This window comes from Glycine soja, chromosome 6, assembly GCF_004193775.1.
Source record: "Glycine soja cultivar W05 chromosome 6, ASM419377v2, whole genome shotgun sequence".
NCBI lineage: Eukaryota > Viridiplantae > Streptophyta > Magnoliopsida > Fabales > Fabaceae > Glycine > Glycine soja.
Genome location: NC_041007.1, coordinates 6115972 through 6138000, shown reverse-complemented (window position 1 = coordinate 6138000; position 22029 = coordinate 6115972). Strand labels below are relative to the sequence as shown.

The 22029-nt window shown below is 32.0% G+C and overlaps 5 protein-coding genes across 5 annotated transcripts; 2 read left to right on the top strand and 3 right to left on the bottom strand.

Moving 5' to 3' along the window:
- The first annotated feature begins 966 nt into the window (after positions 1-966).
- Positions 967-4261, top strand: LOC114415086. Its single transcript, XM_028379612.1, has 3 exons — positions 967-1181; positions 1292-1529; positions 3703-4261. The coding sequence occupies exons 1-3, from the start codon at positions 1113-1115 to the stop codon at positions 3909-3911; spliced, it is 516 nt and encodes a 171-aa protein (XP_028235413.1). The 5' UTR covers positions 967-1112; the 3' UTR covers positions 3912-4261.
- A 2590-nt stretch (positions 4262-6851) lies between these two features.
- LOC114415085 (oleosin 1-like) lies at positions 6852-7704 on the top strand. The gene has a single exon (XM_028379611.1). It carries the CDS (start codon positions 6930-6932, stop codon positions 7428-7430), a length of 501 nt encoding a protein of 166 aa, XP_028235412.1. The 5' UTR covers positions 6852-6929; the 3' UTR covers positions 7431-7704.
- Positions 7705-9274: 1570 nt separating this feature from the next.
- On the bottom strand, positions 9275-11325 carry LOC114415084 (AIG2-like protein D). The gene is made up of 5 exons (XM_028379609.1): positions 11134-11325; positions 10961-11033; positions 10795-10887; positions 10439-10522; positions 9275-9608 (listed from the first exon to the last, which is right to left on the bottom strand). The coding sequence occupies exons 1-5, from the start codon at positions 11265-11267 to the stop codon at positions 9465-9467; spliced, it is 528 nt and encodes a 175-aa protein (XP_028235410.1). The 5' UTR covers positions 11268-11325; the 3' UTR covers positions 9275-9464.
- A 752-nt stretch (positions 11326-12077) lies between these two features.
- LOC114415083 (proteasome subunit beta type-6-like) lies at positions 12078-15723 on the bottom strand. Its single transcript, XM_028379608.1, has 8 exons — positions 15491-15723; positions 15229-15305; positions 14609-14664; positions 14423-14495; positions 14104-14215; positions 13065-13138; positions 12726-12800; positions 12078-12459 (listed from the first exon to the last, which is right to left on the bottom strand). Exons 1-8 carry the CDS (start codon positions 15597-15599, stop codon positions 12334-12336), a joined length of 702 nt encoding a protein of 233 aa, XP_028235409.1. The 5' UTR covers positions 15600-15723; the 3' UTR covers positions 12078-12333.
- A 2253-nt stretch (positions 15724-17976) lies between these two features.
- On the bottom strand, positions 17977-20624 carry LOC114415082 (gamma-glutamylcyclotransferase 2-1-like). Its single transcript, XM_028379607.1, has 9 exons — positions 20453-20624; positions 20089-20202; positions 19931-20007; positions 19791-19847; positions 19365-19421; positions 19201-19241; positions 18818-18889; positions 18640-18719; positions 17977-18521 (listed from the first exon to the last, which is right to left on the bottom strand). The coding sequence occupies exons 2-9, from the start codon at positions 20195-20197 to the stop codon at positions 18340-18342; spliced, it is 675 nt and encodes a 224-aa protein (XP_028235408.1). The 5' UTR covers positions 20198-20202; positions 20453-20624; the 3' UTR covers positions 17977-18339.
- Between the last annotated feature and the right edge of the window lie 1405 nt (positions 20625-22029).

The following is a 22029-nucleotide window of genomic DNA, read 5'->3' as shown; positions in this document are numbered from 1 at the left end:
AACATAAGAGAAAAAATAAATATGAAAAAAAGGTGAAATAAATAATAATGTACCAGAAATTAATATCTTATAAAATTTCAACACTAATAATTTCAACATTTGTCATTCCAACACTTACAATCCCAATATTAATAATATTTAAAGTCAAATCAAACAATTTTAATTTTTTTTTTGTCAATTTGGATTCACATGTAAGATTGACCATATAAGAGAAACACATTCATTTATATTTATATTAGGTGAGAATTGATTTTGAATTCAAAATCCACAATAAATAAAAAAATAGTAAAATATAATAAAAAAATATAACAAAATATATTTTACTATTCAAAATTTCAAATTAGAATGATAATAAAAATCTAATTATTCAAAATTTCAAATATTTATATTTATAGATAATTTTAAGTCAATTTAAAATTATAGAATTATATTGATATTAATATATATTGATAATAATTAATATATTTATTTAAAATTTTAAATACTTATCATAATTATTTGATGATAATTAATTCATAATAATTAATCTAACTATTTAAAATTTAAATTGTTTATCCTAACAACTTCATAAAAAATGATTTATAATTATTAGTTATTATAAGTTTAATTGTTCAAAATTTCAAATTACATCGATAATAATTAATCTAAATATTCAAAATTTAAATACTTATCATAATTATTTGATAATGATTAGTTATCATTAATTTTTTATCAAAAAAAATATCCAAAGAACTTCCTCTTAAATGTATTAGGATTTCCTCCAAAAACTTTTATTAATATAAAGATAAAGATAAATTAGTTAGTCCAACCTTAGGTATTGTTACGGTTATCTCACTTAAGATATTGTCAACTTTAATACTTAATGACTCATCACAATCTTATCTTATCAAGGACATCTCAAAGAATTAAGGAAGAAAAATATATAAAAATTATCTTTAATCTTAACTCATCATAAGCTATACTAAGATTTGAACATATACTTATATATAGGTTTGGTTTTAATCCAAGATTTGAACAAACCCAATATTTTTAATCAAGATTTTGATCAAACCTCTGGAGCTGCCACGACGACGACGTTTCCCAATCGAACTGAGTCACAGAAAATTTGAAGAATGAAGAAACGCAAGGAACTTGGCCATGACTTCCCTCCAATTTCTCCCCCTCCGAAATCACGAAGACTGGTAAGTACTAACTGTTTTTCTTTTTCCTCTCTCGTGCGCATTTTTAGGTTCCACCACACTCACTGTTCACTGTTTAATAATTACGAATTTTGTTGAACTGAAACTTGAAGGAGTGGGAGCGCGACTTATTATGTAGTACTACGATGATGATGATGATGATGATGGAAGAAGAGGAAAATGCAATGGTGGACCAACCCTGTGTGGACCCCACACCTGCGTCTGTGACGGACACGGAAGAGAGGGCTATTGTTCTTTATGAGCCAACCGCTACTACGCCTTTTCTCAAGTCCCCAAGCTCGCCTGAGTTCTCTGTCGTTATCAAGGCTGACTTGATTCCTGGATTAAAGGGTAACCGTTTACAATATATAATCATTTGATTTTGAATTGTTTTTAAGTTTAAAATTGAGACGTGTTTGTTATTTGCTTGATTGAGTATTTGGATGTGTATCACTGCTCTCGAGCTGTTCCCGTTAGTTATTGTGTGTGCTAATGTGTTTTGATGTTTTATTATTATTGTTGCCATTTACGGCTGTTTGGGTAAGCTTTTCCCGAAGCACTTTCAGGATAAGAAAAAAATTAAATGAGTTTTTTAGCTTATTCATGAGGCTATTAGTTAATCTGCAGAAGTTCTCTTCTCTCATAGCTTCTATAAAAGATAAGAGAACTTTTGCAAATTAGCTAATCCAGAAGTTAGTTTTAGCTTATAGAGAAGCTTATTTCATTTTTTTTTCTTCTTATTTTTTTCTCCTAGAAGTACTTTTGGAAAAGCTTATCCAAACAGACCCTTCATTGCAATGCACTTGTTGTGGATGTTTGACTAGTTAAAGGAAAAAAGAAAATGACGCGTGAAACTTTGCCTTATCAATTCAAGATAGACTGTTTCTGATTTCATGACATGTAGAGAAGTGATACTGTGATAGTGATATGTGCTCTTCACACTTTCTTCCTGTCAATCTCACTAAATAATTTGGGTGCACAGCACGCTCTATTGGTTGGGCTAGCATGGGATTTCATCCTTTATTAGTATATATTCAGTGTTGAAATTAAACAGTATGTTGCTAGCATTTCTCTAACATGGCTTTCACCCTGCATCTGCATCTTTTCCAGGCTCATAAGGCCTCCTATGAAACCAAAAGTTTGTAAGATATTCTTGTTTATTCTTCTATGCTAGGGGTTTATGAATTTAGTCTTCTTTATTTGTTTGCATATTGGATTCTGAGTAAACTTAGAACCCTTTGCAGTCTTGCAGTTGCAGATAACGAATCCAAAGGCATAACAAATCCGTACTTAGAACCCCTTGTGTATAACTTGCTAATTTACACTTATAAAAAAAGACTTTCTAGTCTCTATATATTATCTGGAAAATAATTTTCTATGTAATTCTCTTAAATTTAAAAATTCAGTTAATCATATCACATGATCACAATATAATCCTCTCACCATTAACTGAATCTGCCAGGCTTTAAAGTTGAATTATATTTGAGAGGTTAATATGGGATGAAATACTTCTCAGCTTTCAGTCTATCATATCATTTGCTTCTTTTGAGAATAATCAGATTCCATGGATTGCTATTGATTATCTCTTCCAGAAATTTATCTATACAACTAAGGAGTTCTGAAGCATTTTTGAATTCCCATGGAGAGGATATCCAATTTATTAAGTTTTATATGATATTGCTATGGTGATCAGAATAATTGAGGGCAATGGTCATTTACAGATAAGAAGATAAATACAGGGGAAATGTTATAGGGAACTGTTAGAATGAGTCAGTCTAGATGCAGTATGGATGTGTATGTTTCTGTGGTATATATCAACGCTATGAATCTTCCCAGGAATCTACTACAAGTTGAAGTAAAAAGTTTCTACAAACAAAATTTTATGCATGTGAAGTGGACAATGGTTGCCTTGTGTTCTGTGGAGATGATGAAAATAAAAAGGGTAGAAATAGTAGATAAATATTTAAATTAAAACAGTATGTAAAAGGTGTAGGACCCACACTATTTTTTCTTTATTTTTCTATTTTTCCTTTATTTCTCTCTTCACCCCCTCTATTTGAATTAATACACTATTTGATTTATTGACCTCTAGTGACCTCACATGATGACTACTGCCCTTCCTTGCTGTGGTGACTGTTGTAAATTGGTCACGTGAATTAATTATTGCCTATTTATAACATTCATGCAAACTTTGATGGACAGGAGAACAGAGATATTTGTCCTGTTGCCCATTTAAGCTTTTTTTTAGGCTGCTCGTATTAAATTAGGAGTTGAAAAATAACTCAAGCCTGTGGCATTAAACCATCATCTTGTTCTTTTCCACCAACTATTCAACAAGATAAAAGATTTCACATTGCTTTTATTTATTTATTTGGGGGTAGGGGTGAATCCTTTTGTTTTCTTCTGATGTTAAAACCACATGTTATTTTAACCATAGCATTCAATGCACATCACAGTTTTGATGCTCATTGATCTGTGTACTCTGAATATCTTTTGAACAATTCTTGCCACTTTTTTTTTTCAGATTATTTGTTGTCATGGGGCATTGCCAAGCAAGATGACCCTGTTGAAGATGAAATGAGGAGGGAGAAGAGTTCTGAAATGTCAACAAACGACTGTTTGGCTGTTGTCCCATGGGTTGCCCTCCATTCTCCTATGGCATGTGAAGAAATAGTTCCAGAAACTGGTCAACCTTTAGAGGTGGAAGAAGGCGACATGATGGAAATGGATTAATCCTATGTCAATAATAACAATGAGAATGCTATTGGAATTATTGAGTGGGTGGAAGCAGCCGGAACATCGTCATCATCATGGCAAAACCACTACCTATGACGCCCAATTTTGGTCACCAATCCCTCCTATGACATTTTATACATACTATATTATATTATAGAGTAACTATTGGAGGTCTATGAAACAAACTGGCCAATTTTCGCAATAGGATTGGTTTATAATGCATATAATTGTCATATATCCAAGACTATTTTCTACGATGGTATACATATATTATTATATTATTGAGAGTGGAGTTGTAAATGATTTTAGTCGAGCTATGTATAACCATTGGAGTTCTACTCGTTTAATTTGTGTAATTAAATAAACAAATTCTTGACATTTGATTATTTAAATGAGTCCTAAGTTTTTCAAGCTCAACATTTTACCATACAAGAACCAAAATAAAAAACATGTTCATTTTATAGGAAAAATTAAGGAAAAAAAAGACAAAAATACTCTACTATAACACTACTAGAGATGTAATACAATTTGGTAGCGCATTTGTTTTGGCTACAAAATGTCACGGGTTCAAATTTTGTCAATTTCTCCATTTGTGGCATTTTTGTAATTCTTTTATCAAATTAAATTAATATTTTTTATTTGTTTATTTAATTAAAAATATCATTTTTCAATAATTCTTAAATACCTTCAATTACATAATGCATATACTTGAAAAATTCCAATAAAATAATCTTCTATAAATTTTACTAAAATTTCAAATTGTTCAAATTAAAAATCTTATTTTGATTTTTATTAACTAAATTATTTTTTGTTACGTTTTTTTAAATTTGTATTTTTTATTAAAAAAAATATCCATATAATACTCGGTATTCTTATTTTTCTGTTGATCAATGGTAAGAATGTCATTATCAGTATTATTTTAACTTTGGCCACGATGGTTCTACCATTATGTTATGTTATGTTAAAGTTAATTAATCTTTCTCCTCTGCTAAAAAAAAAGTTAAGTGATCTTTTTAAAAGAAGAAAAAGAGAAACCGCTCACGATTACTTTTTGGAGCCTGACATAACCTGAAATTGTTGTCAGAATAAAAAAGAAAGTAGAAATTATTGTGACTGTTAAAGTAGAAATTATTGTGACTGTTAAATTTTGGGTAGATAGAGTATTTCTTAGTCGAGAGTAAAAATTTCTCGAGATATAGAGAGATTTATTTGAGATACTAATTTCTTTTAACATATGTCCTTTTTTTCCGTATACGCAGATCTGAAATTCAAATTCTTAACTATACATCTAAGAGCAGTAAAAAAAAAAACTATACATCTAAGAGACATTTTTCTTACCGCAATACATCTAAGAGACATTTTTCTTACCGCAATACATCTAAGAGACATGGTTTTCAATGTTATTTATTAATCGTATTATATCATGCTCGAGAGATATAATTATTTGTCTATCTCATCACATTATATTAATAATATTCTTAATGTGATTATTTTTCAAGTATATCACATAGGATTTTGTTGAAAAGAAAAAAAAATTACTTCCATGATTTTGAGACTTAAGAATTAATCTCATAATTTTTTATTATAAAAATATCTTATTTTCAGAAGAAGAAAAAAAGTAATCATATTACTCAAACCACAATTTCAAAATAAAGACAGGAAAAATTAATATGGTAGTATAGATAGTATGTAATTTATATTTTTTAAGCATATAATTAAGAGTTTAAATCCTATATCCGTGTATAAAAAACATTAAAAAAATGTTAACTTTTTAAATAAATTTTTGTATTTAGAAAGATTAATCCGATCGAAAGACAATCTGAGCACAAAAAAACAAGGACAAGGAATATACATTTGTCAGGCAAGTATAGAAATATGCTCTCAGGAATATAATCGTATAATATCAGCGGAAATGATTAATGTCAGTTTTTTTGTGCAACATAATATCACCCCCAAACCTCCATATGCGACGATGTTTGAGATAAAGGAAAAATAATTAATTAAAATAGAACCTACTTATCTTAGATTTTATTCACTCCAAACAGAAATTTATAGTTTCTTAATACACTTTTAACTCAAGTTAATTTTTTCTTCTTCTCACCGAATGCATGGGAATGTGAAATTTGCAGTGTAAAAAATGTTATATAGCATATATTGTAATATGTTGTAAACAAGTGTATTAAGAATGCCATTTTTCTATTACACGACATTTATATATAAAAAAATACAATTCTAGTAATTGATAAAATTATATAGCATATATTGTAACATGTTGTATACAAATTAATTTTAACTTTTTATTAATTGTAAACTTATAAAATATTTTTATTGTAAATATAAATTATTTGTCTTCAGAGAGATGAGCGCAAGAACGGACACAATTTACCGCAACCCAAGAGAATAAAACAGGTACGCAGAAAGTTTTTTTTAATGTGTCTAATCTATAAAAAAACCTTATAAAAGAAAAATAAAATAACACTCCTTCAAAAAAAATCTAGTAAAAGAATAACACTCCTAGTTAATAGAAAGGAAATGCTATGATAAATAATATTTTTAAGAATTTTAAATTGAGTCCAACAACGTAATGTAATACTGTAATTCTTATAATCATGCTTATTTAATGGGAAGAAATCATATGTGTCGTATTTTTTGAAGTGAAACCTAAGAAACAAAAGTAAGAAACTTCCTGCATATTCAAACGATGTGATATAAAATGCCATTAATAGAGGGAATTTTCCACACTTCATATGTTAGATTAGCCAAGGGTATGTGCAGAACCCTCCAAGTTTCCCATGGTTTCATGATAACTTACTGAGGCTGTTTCAGAGAGGGGACAGTAAAGGGGGACAGGTGTTACTTATTTTGAACCTCAATTTCATGCAAAGCCGCCACGACATGCAAAGTACCCTCACCTCTTGCCGCGTAACCTCTCACACCTCCTCATACACTACTATATACCTCTCTCACTCAATACTCTCATCAACACTTGGTTTAGCAAGAGAAAAAATACCAACCATGGCAACCATTTCTACTGATCAACCAAGAGGATCCTACTCCTATGGAACCTCCTATGGAGCACCCTATGGAACCACCTATGAGACCAACAGCAGCATTAACAACCCTCCTTCACGCCAAACCGTGAAGTTCATAACTGCTGCAACTATTGGCATCACACTCTTACTCCTGTCTGGGTTGACCCTCACAGGCACTGTCATAGGTTTGATCATTGCAACCCCTCTTCTTGTTATCTTCAGCCCCATCCTTGTCCCTGCTGCGTTTGTGCTGTTCCTGGTTGCTTCTGGCTTTTTGTTCTCTGGGGGCTGTGGTGTGGCTGCCATTGCTGCTTTATCTTGGATTTACAACTACGTTTCTGGGAACCAGCCTGCGGGTTCTGACACCCTTGACTATGCAAAAGGGTACCTTACTGATAAGGCAAGGGATGTGAAGGAGAGGGCAAAGGATTATGGAAGTTATGCTCAGGGTAGAATTAATGAGGCCACACAAGGAACTTATTAGTCATGCATGCATGAATATATGCATGTGTGTATGAGGTTGAATTGAAGGTGGTGATGGTGGTGGTACCCTTGTGGATTTGCATGTTCAAGTTCTGCTGTTTATTTTGAATCTTGTTTGCATTGTGCTGTGTTGTTCTGGTTTTTGTAATCTCTCGTTCGTTTTTTTAAGCTAAATCTTTCGCCTTATTTGTGTAACAACCATCATGTTAATAAATCTCTTTTGTAGCTAGACCAATGATTCCTCTTGTTAAAATGTGAGTTGGGTTGTTTCCTCGTTTAATTTTGTAATCTCTTTTCCCTTTCTGTTGGTTATTTTTATCTATCTTGAGGTCGAGTGGGTAGCAGATTCGCTGCAATATAGCAAACCACTAACAAGAATAAGGAGACGAGGGTCACCGAAGACCCAAGTTTATTGTCAGGTAGAGAGGACAGAAAGGGATAAAAATTTACAACTGTAACGTTAGCACTTAACACATGTTTCTAAAATACCAGCATAACTACTAAGTTATGGGAATAACCTCAAGCAGCATGAGATCGAGACAACAAATCCCAAACTTCTCCTGAATTTAGTGGTCATGTCTCACATTAAGGAACAGGAATTAGAAAGGGTGTGAAATTTGTGGCCAAAAGTGGCTTCCGAAGTTCTATATTCCAATGCCACTTGACTGTAGCAGTTGCAGAAATGATGAGAGATTGCTGCCTGAATCTTAAATCCGATGCTATTTTGACGTCATCATTTTCTGAAATGATACATGAACTGGATACCATACCGTTCCCGTCTTTTTGATATGAAACAGCTCATTTCCTGCGTCTAAGATTTACCTATCACTTTCTGTTTGTGATTGCTTGTGTCAGTATTTGTTTAGAAGTAATAGTTAATGTTTTCATCATTTGTCCAAGTTCGTTTTGGATTCTACAGTATAAATTATATTACTAAGAGTTTTATACATCTAGAACTATAGGGGTAGTATCAAATTTATGACAGATCTGTGACTGTAACATTCTAGCCAGTTTCATATTAAAAAAACTTTGTGCCTACTTACTCTTTTCTTCTGCACATGAAGTATTAATTGACAACACAGAACAGAAGCAACGAATGGATGGTTCATGATGGAAAAAGAGAATGAATTCATGTAAAGGTTGTATTCCCGTTCTTCTTTATCCTATATGACACTTGGTATCTCCTACTAGAATTCTGAATGGAAACTTGAAAGACAAAAATAAATTAAAAACTTAATAGATAAAAACTTTTTATTTGCAGAAAGATTATCCTAAGACAATTATGATGAAAGGTAGGTATCATGTCGGTAAGATCGTCCTAAAAGGTCAGTCAAGACAGATGCAAACGATTCAAAGAAAAACGTTCAGACTTCAAATAAACTTTTTATTTTATAAACAATTCAAAATTTAATTTATCCTATAATCAATAGATAAAAAGAGAATAAGGATAAGAGAAATATACCGAAATTTATCCTAATTCACCCTTCAACACAGCTAAACTTGTCAAGACTTTTCACATTTAAGCCTAGATGAAAATGCTTTAAATGTTCCTTCTGCACGAATTTGTCATGGTTCAAGAGATACAAATAGGACTCCCAACTTCCAAAATGTGATGCTGATGCAACTCCCCCATCCCACCCCTTAAAAAAAAGGCCCCCAGCTATGTATAAACCTATAATATTGGGAGATTTATTTTATTTTCAACAGGGCTTCCATTTTGACACTCTACTATGAAATACTAAGGATTACAAATTCATTAATCTTGCAACTTATGTTCTATTTATGTATATAGATATCTAATTTGGAGAGGGGGTAATCAAATATTAGTATTAAGACTGTACAAGATAATAATACAATAATGTAAAATAAATATATTACTGAAAACTTGTCACCGTTAGCATTGAGATGCTTATTAAATCATCAAATGAATTATTCGAGAGGAACTAATAATTATTCAGTGAATAGTATGATTCTTAATTGAACCATACAACTCTGCACAGTGCACAAAATGCAGAATTTTTACAAACTGCAAACATCAAGGTTCAAGTGGCTTATCGTTTTCTTGCTTGTAGAAGGTTTCATAAGTCTGCACTCTTGGCTTTGATTCTGGTAACTCCAACTCTTGCCTAAAGCCATCAGTCATCTTGACGAAATCATTCATGTGAACTTGTTTCCATTCCTTTCAAATAAAAAAAAAAATATATCAGAATAGTCAGAGAGAAAAAAAACGACTTCTAGAACAGGGAGGGATGCATGAAAAGGGACTTAAATTTGAAACGAAAATTAAAAAAAGCATGTAAAGTTTAACGACATTGACACAAACTATGCATATACTAATGAGCTAAGAACCTCAATGAAGTTTCAATCACTTATATAGGCATAACTCTTTAATTAAGAAGTTTGAAAATCTTCACCAAAATCAAAACATGAGGGAAGTAAAGGGAAAACCTAAAGGGAGGTAGCTAACTATGTACCAGTCAACAAAGTATAACTACTACAATGCTATCTGCCTTCTATTTGTATGCACAAAACAAGTAGTCATAAGTTGTTCATCAAGGAAATTGAATCACCCAATTACTCATGTTAGTATGCTACACATGGTTTTAGACAAAACATTCTCATCCAATTATTCAAAGTGTTTTACAATGTAACCAAGGTTTATAAAAGAAGTCCGCAACTGTGATTGTGGCCACATTGTCAAGACATTTAGGTTCTCCAAGACCACATGGCAACTGAAATTGCAGCCGCATCAACTACATATGTTCACAATTTCTCAGAATATTAAAGATTGTGAAAAAATTGCAACCATGACCGCGACCGCAATTTAAAACTTGGAATGCAATCACAAGTAATCATAGCCAACAAAGGCCTCGGTCACATACGAAGAAGAAACCAGAAGAATACATACATTTAAACATTGAAGATCATTTGATGCTTCTCTTTTGTCCCCCAAATCATTTTATTTTAATTGGAGCAAATGAAAATAAGAAAGATGGCATGTATGCTGACCTCAAAATTCCACTCTGCATATAAGTTAGGATCATTTGGGTTGCTCCAAACATAAGCGCAAACTTGTAACTTTTCAGACTTGTCCTGTACCATTAATTTTAGCATTCCAATAATAATAATAATAAACTTCCTACCCCATTACATATGCAAAGAGGCTGTTTCCGGATTCGAACCCATGACCAACAAGTCACCAAGGCACAACTTTACCGCTGCACCAGGGCTCGCCCTCTAGATAATAATAATAATAATGTATGTATTTTTGGGAAATGTAACATTTGCCTCATTTGATATACAATTATTACCCTATACTGCTATAGGTTCATAGAAAGTGAAATAAACAAGAGTGACTAACTGACCTTCAAGGAAACCTCAACATCAGTTCTAGTATATTCAACATCCTCAAATTCATCTAAAATATCTAGTTCTACTCCGGAGATACCAAGAAGCACCTGATTAAAAATAGTCTTAAATGATGGATGCATATATTAGAATTATGAGGGATATGTAAGAAGAGAGACAGACCCTGCCATAAACTTTGTTATTCTGGACAGGGAGAATAGCGGGATAAACGCGACCTTTGATCTTAAACCTGTGACTGCAAATCAAATACATCAAGTTAGAGCAACGACAAAACCCATCCTCATAAACAAACGAATGAATTGCAGAGACAGAGAGAGAGAGAGAGAGTACTGAACTAGTCGTGAAGGATGGCAGGTGCGGTTGGAGGGACGCGCTTCAATAGGGTATGGACAACTTCATCAGCTAACAGACTACCGTACACGAAGACGTTATGAGTGTCGCCACCCACGCAATTCACCTTCACGCTCATTTTCTCTCTACTGCCACTTAACTCACTCTCTTGTTATTTAACTTCTTTTTTTATCATCAAAATCACGTATCCTCGATCACACAACTTTAATAGAGGAAAAAAAAAACTAATTAATAATATCAAGGATGTAGATTTTTGCAAAATTGCATTTTTGTCCCCTAGTTTATTTTCAGTTTCAGATTTAGTTCTTCGATATTTGTTGCCTGTCAACGAGATCAAATTCAAAACTAATAAACTAGGGGACCAAATTTATAATTCTCTTTTTTTTTTTTTAAGAAAAGGACGGAGATGTTAAGCTGATAAATAAACACTGTCATTATTTCCTTTCCTTTTTCTCACTTTTCCTTCTTTCCTTTTTCATCCTCTAAATTAAACTAAGGATTGAGATGTTTTATAACTATTAAACTAAGGATTGAGATGTTTTATAACTTTTATTCCTTCAAGAATACCAATGAATCACTCATTTAATCCCTCAAATTGCCGCATTGTACTAATATATGGCTTTAAGCTTAAATTTCAAATTTCAGTCAGTTTCATAATTCCTTATAATTTCTTCTCTTACTGTATTCACAATTAAATTTATCCTAAGTTCTTTTTTAAAACTTCGTCCAATGTATAGGCTATCGTGATTATTAAGCCCTTCAAATAATTCTTTTCGAACTTTCATTTTTTGTAGAATAGAAACCATCATTATAGGTCATTCAAAGAAATTCCTATAATTCGTTTAAATTTTTCAAATAAATTTAAAAAATCAACCAATTTTTTTATAATAATAAAAACTTAAATTATGTACTACTTTGTACCACTAACTACCAAAAATAAGAATTTAAAATGATTTGATAATTGCTTTGTATCAACACCAATTCACCAAAGTTTACATGTTACTTTGGAGCTATATGATGAAACAAAGGTTAAACATGGTACATAACACAAGGATAACCTGACCAGAAACAATATCCAACCAAACAATGTAATCGACTCCACAAATCGTTAACTAGTTCATGAAGGAGAGGTGACAAGATATAATCTATCCGGAAACGATTATGAACACAGAAACTTCTTCACTTCACATGCTCATCGGCTCTGGGACACCAAGAATGTCTAGCAGAGAGTTGTGGGCCTCCATTTCCTCATGCCATAATGGAAGTTGGTCGCCAGGGTAGAAATTCCTGGTCACTCCCTCTGAGTTTATCTACACAAGGATTTCAAAAATCAAAATCAGGTGATTTCAAATCATTGAGCATATGAATAAAAATATGAAGTTGTTTTTAAAATACAAGTTGTCCTTTTGAGTCAATTCAGCTTGTTAAACATAAATTGAGAGTGTGGGTTCAATTTCCCACAATGCATTATGCCTCTTTCTCAATCCGTTGTCCCCCTCCCTTATAAGATATACTATGATTCTCACTTTGTGGAAAATAAAGAAACAAACACAAATCACTGGTCAAGATGTCTTACTATGACTGTTCGCACCACCCCACCACTTGCACCATCACGAGCAATAGCCAGTGAAACTGCCTTTTTTACTAAATCCTGTCATACAGCATCAAAATATACTATCAGCAATAAGGATTTGAACAAAAAATATCTTACTCAGAATTTCTAATAGCTTCTAAATTATGAGGCTACTAGCCAGTGTTCTTATCTTAAACATATTGTTGCAATAATGAGAAAATCAGATTAGGTCCCCAAAACTAACATCCACAACAATTTTGTGCCAGTCATTATTATTGACTATAAAAACCTAAAATCATTCTTTTTTAACATAAGAGAAGCAGTAAGAATCCAAACACACACCTCGGCTTCATCCTTGGTCATTCCCTCTTTCCAGGCTTGGTCAAAGAAACCATACAAGTAACTGGACCCAGATCCTGCAAAAGACAAATCAAGTAACCATAGCTTTACAAACAAAAGCCATGCATCCCAAGGAAAAAGCTAACAGGCTAGCAATGATAAATTTAGAAATAATAATAAACATAACAATAGAAAACCCATGTACACATTTTCAACAAGCAATGATCCGGGCTTATTCCAAAGTGACATCTCTAATTATATATATGACACAGACAGAATGACAGATACAATAAGACAAGGACATAGGGATATGGAAAATTTTCAAAATCATAGGACATGATAGGGCTAAGTGCAATGCATAAGTTTTGTATACAAATACATAAAATACAAATCTTAAACGAAAAGAAGCAATCCATGTTCTAAAAGTAAGCATGAGTCATAAAGACAATAAATCACAAGGGTAGACATATACAAATTGTCTCTGAAGTGTCTGACACAAATATGTTTTTGTGACACAAGGCTACTATATTGAAGTGTCTGTGCATTCTTGACTGAAATGATATGACTAGTAAAGGGAAAAGGGATACATTAGAATCAAATCATTAGACTAAACAAATTCAACATCAACCATTCTCCAATGAAGAGATACACCATTATACAAGACTAAGCAACACTATAAAAGATACATATTAAGAGAAGAAATTTATCAGGTTCCTTTTATTTTTCTTCTTTCCCTCCAAATCAGACCAGAAAAGCAGAGATAGGGTGTTCTTGGGTCTATTGTCCTCCGACTTTGATTTCTACAAGCCTCTATCTCTGTAGTCTAAAAACAATGAAGAATGACTTTTGAAAGGGTCCATGCATCACTCATTCCTATTAACTAAATTAGATCTACCCAATGTCAAATCTTAATGTCAAGGTAATACTATGGGCAATTGATACAGAAAATATATGTATATAGGGATACTCACTCGGTTAGTTGAACATGAACAAAGAAATCATAATAGAAATTGTTCTTTAATACATTTAAACAATGAGATACCTCCGATAGCAAAAGGTTGCTGTACTATTGTTCCACCCAGAGGAACTCCATAAATTTGTCCACCTTCATATTTATCCCAACCACCAACAATTAACCCGGTCTGTAAGAAATTCTGCCAATGAAAATAAATTTATAACAAAGCCAAATATCAGTTGCCTTGGTCTCTTAATAATAGATAAATATATAGAAGAGAATACTTGGAATCAGAGTATAGTAAAGGCTTAAATACACGATGCTTGTCACTGTTACTATTATTATTGGTGGAAACTCAACCATGCAAATTGAATTGAATTACCAAGAAAAAGCATCAAGGTCAAACCTTATTGTTATATGCGAGAAGCCGGACAAGGTTTGCAGCAACTTTAACTGTCGCAGGTTGTCCAAGTTGTATCCTACACAAATACAAACTCACAACTCACAATGAGGTAAAATCATTGTAAAAGTACACACTAAATCATAGTCTAAAACTTTACCTTAAAAATCATATTTTAGTAAAGTCACTTACGTGTGTTGGTGAAGGAAGTAGCGCACATAGTCAGAGACAATCTGAGAATCAGCAGCCTGTAAAAAGAATGCAGATTGTTATTTTCAGGACATAAAACAATAACAGTGTACGAGATATTCCAGTCATCTTCTGCAAGATTATAATGCCAGCATGTTTAGTATCTCATATGACTAGAACAAACAAAGAATAATATATTAGATTATTAGTTTCGTGAGTTCAAACAGAACCTTCACCAAATCGTCATCCATGGATTCCACAGACATTGATAAGATTACTTTTAGTGAAGGGAAAATTTTGAAAATGACCAACATATGATGTAAGAAGTCGAGGGGAACATTGATAATAACAGACCAAACAGCCAAAGGCCTCATTCTCTGCCAATACATTCAGTTAACAACAACTGTGTTTGAAACCCTATATTGTCAAACCTTAAAAAATAATGTTCAACACCATACATTATGAGCGAAACAGCATAATTACATCAGACACAGCAGACAAATATCCAAATTAACAGTAACACGAAATCAACTCCAGGCTAATAATAATGATAGGAACAAATCACCATAATTTCACAAAATTTGGACATCTACACAAAATTGATGGGATAGAAAGAACAATACCGATCCAGAGCGACACACGTAAACATTATCAGTGAGCTGTGTGATTTTGTCCGATGCTCGGTTGGCAACATACACTCCTGAAAGAGGAAAAAATAAACAAACACATTACTTCCCAAAGCAACAGGAAGAATCGAATCTCAATCCTCAAACAAAAGAAGCGTGTAATTGCCCAGAGAAAGAAACGGTCAAAAGAAAAGAAAAAGAAAAAAAACGAAAACCCTAAATTAATTTGGGATTGGTTTGGGAAGGAGAATGAGTGTACCAGTGCTGGTTCGAGAGTCGGCTCCGAGAACGACACCGCCGTTGTAAGTAACGCCGATGATAGTGGTTCCCATGGAATGCGGAGCACTGAAATCGACTTTCTGATCCATGATTCAACACCGAAGCAACAACGAGAAGAAGAAAAGAGTGTAAAATGTTGAGTGCCCTAACGAATAAGAAGAGAAAAGAAAGCAGATCTCACACTTCTTATTCTTCTTTATCGCAGACCAACTTGTTGCTTAAGTTTTTTCTTTTTTCTTTTCTTTTTTTTTAGTTAATTTTTCCTCTCATCTTTTTTTCTCCTTTTCCTAAGTAATTTGATGTCACACAATTTTCTCACTCAATAAAACATCCTCAATTTCATGTGTTTCATCAATTCTATTTTATCTTATTAAATTTTATTTTGTGTAGATAATTATCAACTCCTATTTGATCTCATTTTTCTTTAAAAATTAAATAACGGATAAAACATATTATTACTACATAGCCACGAGGTATGTTGAAGCATTTTCTAGGAAATTGGAACATCAAGATATTTATGAATATGGGTTATCGGTGAATTTAAATTGACTTAAATTATTTGGATTATATATTTTTTATATTTGGATCAAATCCAAATTAATTCATTTAAATCTATCAAGTTTTGGGTTGAATTATGAACTGTAATATATATATTCATTAACTTGTTAATGTGTATTAAAATAATATTTATTATTATTTATATATAATATATAGTTTGAAATTTTTAAAAATTAATTATTATTATTATTATCATACTTAGTAACTAAGAGTCAAACTATATATTCTTTTCTTAATTCTCATGATTTAACTTATCATTCTCACCAAATTAGAATTTTAACTCTCATTTTTTTTTCTATTGCATCTCACACGGTTACAACTCATAATCACACCTTGTCGAAAGTTAAAAACACACTGAAATGATGTGACAAAGATTACTAAAAATCTTGACTTATAAAAAATATTAGATTTTAAATACATTAACAAATAAATTTAAATGTTTTTTTACCTATTAACTCAACTTAATCTAAAACGTTTATAGACATGTCAATCTTGAGTGGAGTTTTATTTTTTTTCTTGAAAAATTCATCTAAACCAACTTATTCAAAATTGATTAGGTTGAAACACTAATTTGATCAAATTGGCCTGCGTGCACCTCTATGTAACATTGTTTAGTTGTGGAAGCTAAACTATGGGCGATCTTCTATGGTATGTATTGCCGTTGGAGCACATCTAGTGAAATTAATTACGGAATCCGATAATTTTGAAGCTATTTGAATGCTTAATGATGATTTTGAACGTGACACAGATTTTGCTGAGCTCCTAGGTGAAATTCGAAGTCTGAAAAGACAGTTGCAATTTTGCATAGTTAGACATGTTAGGATAATTGAGCTGTCCATACCAAATAATGTGATTTGTTTTAATTATGTCCTGCTTTTTGGACCTGGGGTGTGTTTCTTGTTCAATCCATTGAACAAAAAAATAAAAGCATAGTCATATGGTATGGTATTGTTTTTTCGTAGTCAGACCCCATGAGTATATTCTAACTTATGGAGTTTTTTTTTATTTTTTTATTTTAAGAATTGAATAATATATTAGGAGTATACAACACTCACACATTATCTTATCCTAACTCAGTTAGACTCCCCTTATGCATAATTAGTCTTTTTGATCCAATGAGTTGAGATACAACACCTATAGTCTCTAACCCAAAGCAAAAAAAAAATGTTAGATTTAATGAAAAATAATTCATTGAATAAACTGAATATCAGTTATCATTATTTAAATTATTCAAAATAAATTAAGATAAATAAAAAAGAATATTGATGTAATGTATTTTATTTCACTTTATTTAGTATTTACATTTTTTTTTCTAGTCAATTTAGAATAATGATAAAAACTTATCACACCCAAACATTTTAAGGAGTCTTCAATAGACTAGCAAGTAATTTTTGTGTGACTTACGTGGGTTATACTTATTTTTATGTAATTAAAATTTAGATTAAAATATAACTTTTGTTCTTCAATTTTTCTAAATTGATAATTTTAGTTCTTTTATTTTTTAATTGAGACATTTTATTTCTTAATTTTTTTAAAAATTAATATTTTAGTCACTCTATTTTTTAATTGAGACATTTTATCCTCTCTTTAAAAAAACATGTGATTTTAGTTCCCTTGATCAATTTTAAATTTGTTGATTGTGTATTTTTTTAATTATTTTTTAATAAATTAAGCTTATTGGAAATTACATAATTTTAAAAAACATTTTCATGTGTATAATAAACAAACATTTGTACATAAATCAACGTTTAAAATTTGTTATAAGGACTAAAATTACAAATTTTTTAAAAATAAGATGAAATGTCTTAATTAAAAAATAAGAAGCCTAGAAGCATAGATTTAAAAAAATAAGAAAAAAAATTATATTTTAACCAAACGCGAATACACGAAACACAAATAGACAAGAACTTGCTCAAAACAGAAGTATTATTCATTTCGAAGTACTAGCTAGCTATTAACTCGGTAAGATTGAATGCAGAACTGATATAAAAAAAACTGTGTAAGATCGCCGTAAACGAAATAAATAAAAAAAATGAAACTTTTTCAATAATAACACTGCAGTCTGCAGAAGTAAAATATCCGCGAACATTCCAATTCAAAATATTGCGCCTCACTGAATTTAAGCAATATCTCAAGGGAATGGCTGGAAAGCCGCTAAAAGTAGGCGAAGAGGAATAGATATGTGATGTTATTTAAATTTGAATGAGGGTTAGCAGGAAATCAGTTTAGTAGCCGAACTCAGCGTCAGTTTTTGGTCATCTCCCCCCTCAGCTATATATCCATTGCAATAGGTTCTGGCAGTGGGTGCAGTTGAAGGGTAGGGATTGTTACATGAGGAGGGTGTGGAAGTTGTGCTGCTCCAACCAGTTTCTTCTCCTTTGGTACTACATTTCCCATTCCAAGTACTTTCCTCACTTCATTGGCAAGCTCTATCACTAAGTCATCCTCATGGCCTGCACATCAAACCTCTTGACTCATCAGAATGCCCCGCAAATTTAAATGCGAAGCTAGTGACATTCAGAGAATAATTTTTGACTGCATATGTATGTGTAAGTTAAGGAGATAACTTACCAATATCATACATGGCCTTTTCTAGAAGGAAAATGTAATCCCTGTTGTTTCCGCAAGGGCCATATGCAGTTGCTATTTGCCTGAACGGGTTAGCAAAAATTAGTGCAACCGAAGGATAGGTCGCCAACTTCACATATAAAAATGGGGAGAAAAATGCCTATAATAATTAATAATATACCTAGCCATGTCTTCAAGTGGAGCAGGTCCCAGGTAGTATTTGTTGTTCACTTTGTCTGGAGTAGATGTGAATCTGTGGATTGACATGATTGGTATTTAGCAGACTTGTACTTTGTCCTCTTAAGTATGAATAAGAGATTTTGAAAAACTAAGCTATCATTTTGTTAAAACAATAAATTTCTTAATTTGAAAAACTAAGCTTAGTGCATGTTTGATTACTTATTTCGGAAAAATAATAGCTTATTTAATATTTTTGCCTCTTTTTGTCAGAGATTTTGAAAAACTAAGCTATTATTTCCTTAAAATAATCAATTTTCAAACAAAAACTTATATATCGGTATGAATAAGCTTAAGAAAATCATAAAAAAATGTATAATAACTTACACTATTACATCAGTTAAAGTAGGGTGCAGTGAATCTCCTTCCTGCAAAAATAAATAAATAAGATAGCAAGTTAGAAGTAGTAACCATTATTAAATATTAAAATAACAATCACTTGCAAGTAATTGGAAAGAGAAAAAAACCTTGACAAATTGCATGTAACTCACCTTGAAGAAGTTTACAAGAGTCTTTCTGTCATATTCACATTCCCGTCGCTCCAAATACTACACAACAAAAAGAGTGGACAATTGAAGCCCAAAAAGTACATGTAGTCTGAAATCACTAATGAAATACCATAGAGAGAGGCAAAAGTGGAATTATAATCCACTGATCTTGGATAGAGACAGGCAAGATAAGATTGTAGTGGACAAAAAACACCACCAAAGGCAAAAATAATCCTCATAAGGCATAAAATTATGGCTTATAGAGATTACTAACGAGAAAGGCCACAAGTTAAACAAAATAGAAAGCATCTATCGTTCTGAAAACACAACAATAATTTCTAAAAGGGCACACGCTATTAAGAGCAAAAAATTATTGCAAGCTGCATTTAGAGTTAGTTTGGTATCTGTCTAAGGTGAAAATAATTTTACCTGCATAGCCAGTTTTTCCTTTTCAGGGCCTCCTCGAACACAATAAGCAGCTCCCCACTGCAGAATGATAGAAGAAATTATAAGAAAACAAATCAACAAATAAGAATTAAAGTACTGCAAAGGCATAACAATGCACTTACGCAAATAGCCCCTTCCTTCTCCTCCAACGTGCAAGTTCTTGCTGGGTTTTCAGGTGTTCCCCGGTGATCAATGCACGCTGCAAAAAGTAATTAAAACGCCATGTCTAAGAAACTGTGGAAGCTGTGCAAAAATAATTTCACCGGCTCGTGTGACTTACCTAAATCAAACACGCGTCTGTAGTCCTTAATGAAACCTATAATCTTCTCATTGTAATCGAATCCAGGGTTCCACACCAGTGAACCGTAGCCAAAAACCCAGAAAACCATGATTTCTGAAGGGGGGGGGGGGGGACGCAGCATCAGTGATATATTCATAAAATGAATGTATAAGTTGAAATAACCATTAAAAGATTCAATTAATTGTCTAAGCTTTAAATCAACGCCACATTCGTGGTCGTGAGCTGCAGGGACAAATATCTGAGAGACCAGAGCGTTTTATTGCGGAATAGAAACAAATTAATTTGCTAATCAACAATCATCGACATAAAAACGAGAATGCCTGAAATAGAAAAGGGTTCTTACATTTGGATCTGAAAAGTTTGGGAGAGGATTTACGAGTGGGAGAAAAGAGAGGAAATGCTAAACGAATAGGGTTTAGCTAAGAAATTAGGGTTGGTGATGGTTCCTCTCTCTCTCTGCTCTTTTTTGTTTTGTTTCTTCTCTTTTCTGAGTCTGAGAAGGCGTGAGAAATAACACACACGAAAGATATGTATTTATGGTGTGTGTGTGTGTGTGGTGGCACGCGGATTCAACGTCCTTGCTGGCTTCCTCCAACAACACAACATGTCTATCACGTGCCTCACTTTCATACACCCCTCTCCCATGCCGTGAATGTGATGTGTCATCTTAAACTTTCTTCATCTTACATGTTTTTGTTTCTGAGTTTCACTTTTACTAATTTGATTTAACATTTTAATATATTAATCAAGGTTTTTTTATAAAAAAAAAATATTGTACTTAGAGTGTTAGTTAAGGAACTAAAATAAAAAATATATTTATTATAAAAATTATAAGAAAATATGAAAATGTCAATAAATAATATAGTTTTTCATATTTTGATAAAAAAATCAATTTCTTAATCAATGTTGTAACACAAAACATTTGATTAGCATTTCACATTAATTAGTAGGTATTGGCCGTATTGCCAGTTAGTACTATTGGTATTGAACATTAGTTACTTGAAGAAATTTTTAACTGCAATTTAAATTTTTTTAATGAGAATAATTTTGTTAAGAAATTACTGTCTTAATAAGTTAGGTAATTATTAATATTTTTTTTAAAAAAAAGTACATGTTATCGTAATTAATATTTGTTGTTGTTTGCAGTCAAATAAGAATATGTTGATTAAATACCATATTAATTACATTAACTGGCTAAATAATTTTTTTAGATAACAGATTATGTAAGTACTTTTAAAAGTTGTGATTTGAGTAATGGTGCTTGATTTAAGGAGTCATTTTTGAAGAACGGAAATATGTAGAGAGTAGTAGGAAGATACATTGAACCTGGACGTATGGAGTTGGTATCGTTATCTGTGCAGAGCACTTGACTGAAGCGTGTGATTCAAAATTTTCAAATTGCAGAAAGAATTGGAATTAGAATTTAGAAAAGTGGCTAAAACAGAATTAGGTTCAATGAATGTGGACATCTTATGTTACGAGCTGCGAATTTAATGGTTGGCCAGTTAGGTAATTCCTAATTAGGTTCCACTCTCCAGCACATTTGGAAATTTGAGATTATGACTTGACTGGTGTTAAATTCTATGGCATTCAGAATACTAGTATAGCAGCAGTAGCCACTAGGTAGTTGGTGGTGAACAATAAAGGAGAAAAGTAAATGTTTCAAGAGAAATGAAAGAGGACACCCTCTCTAAAAATAAAAAAATAGACAAAATTGTACTTCATTACATTTCACCCTCTAAATTTTTTATGATTCAATTATTTTTCTTTTCGGACTGAAAGAGAGAATATCTGGATTGGAAGAAAACACAGAAAAATCTTATATGATCTGGTATGTCCGACAAATCGCATTATATATCAACCCAAGACCAACATATAACTTTCTGTTCTATAATAATGTGTTGTATAAAAAAATCTTAC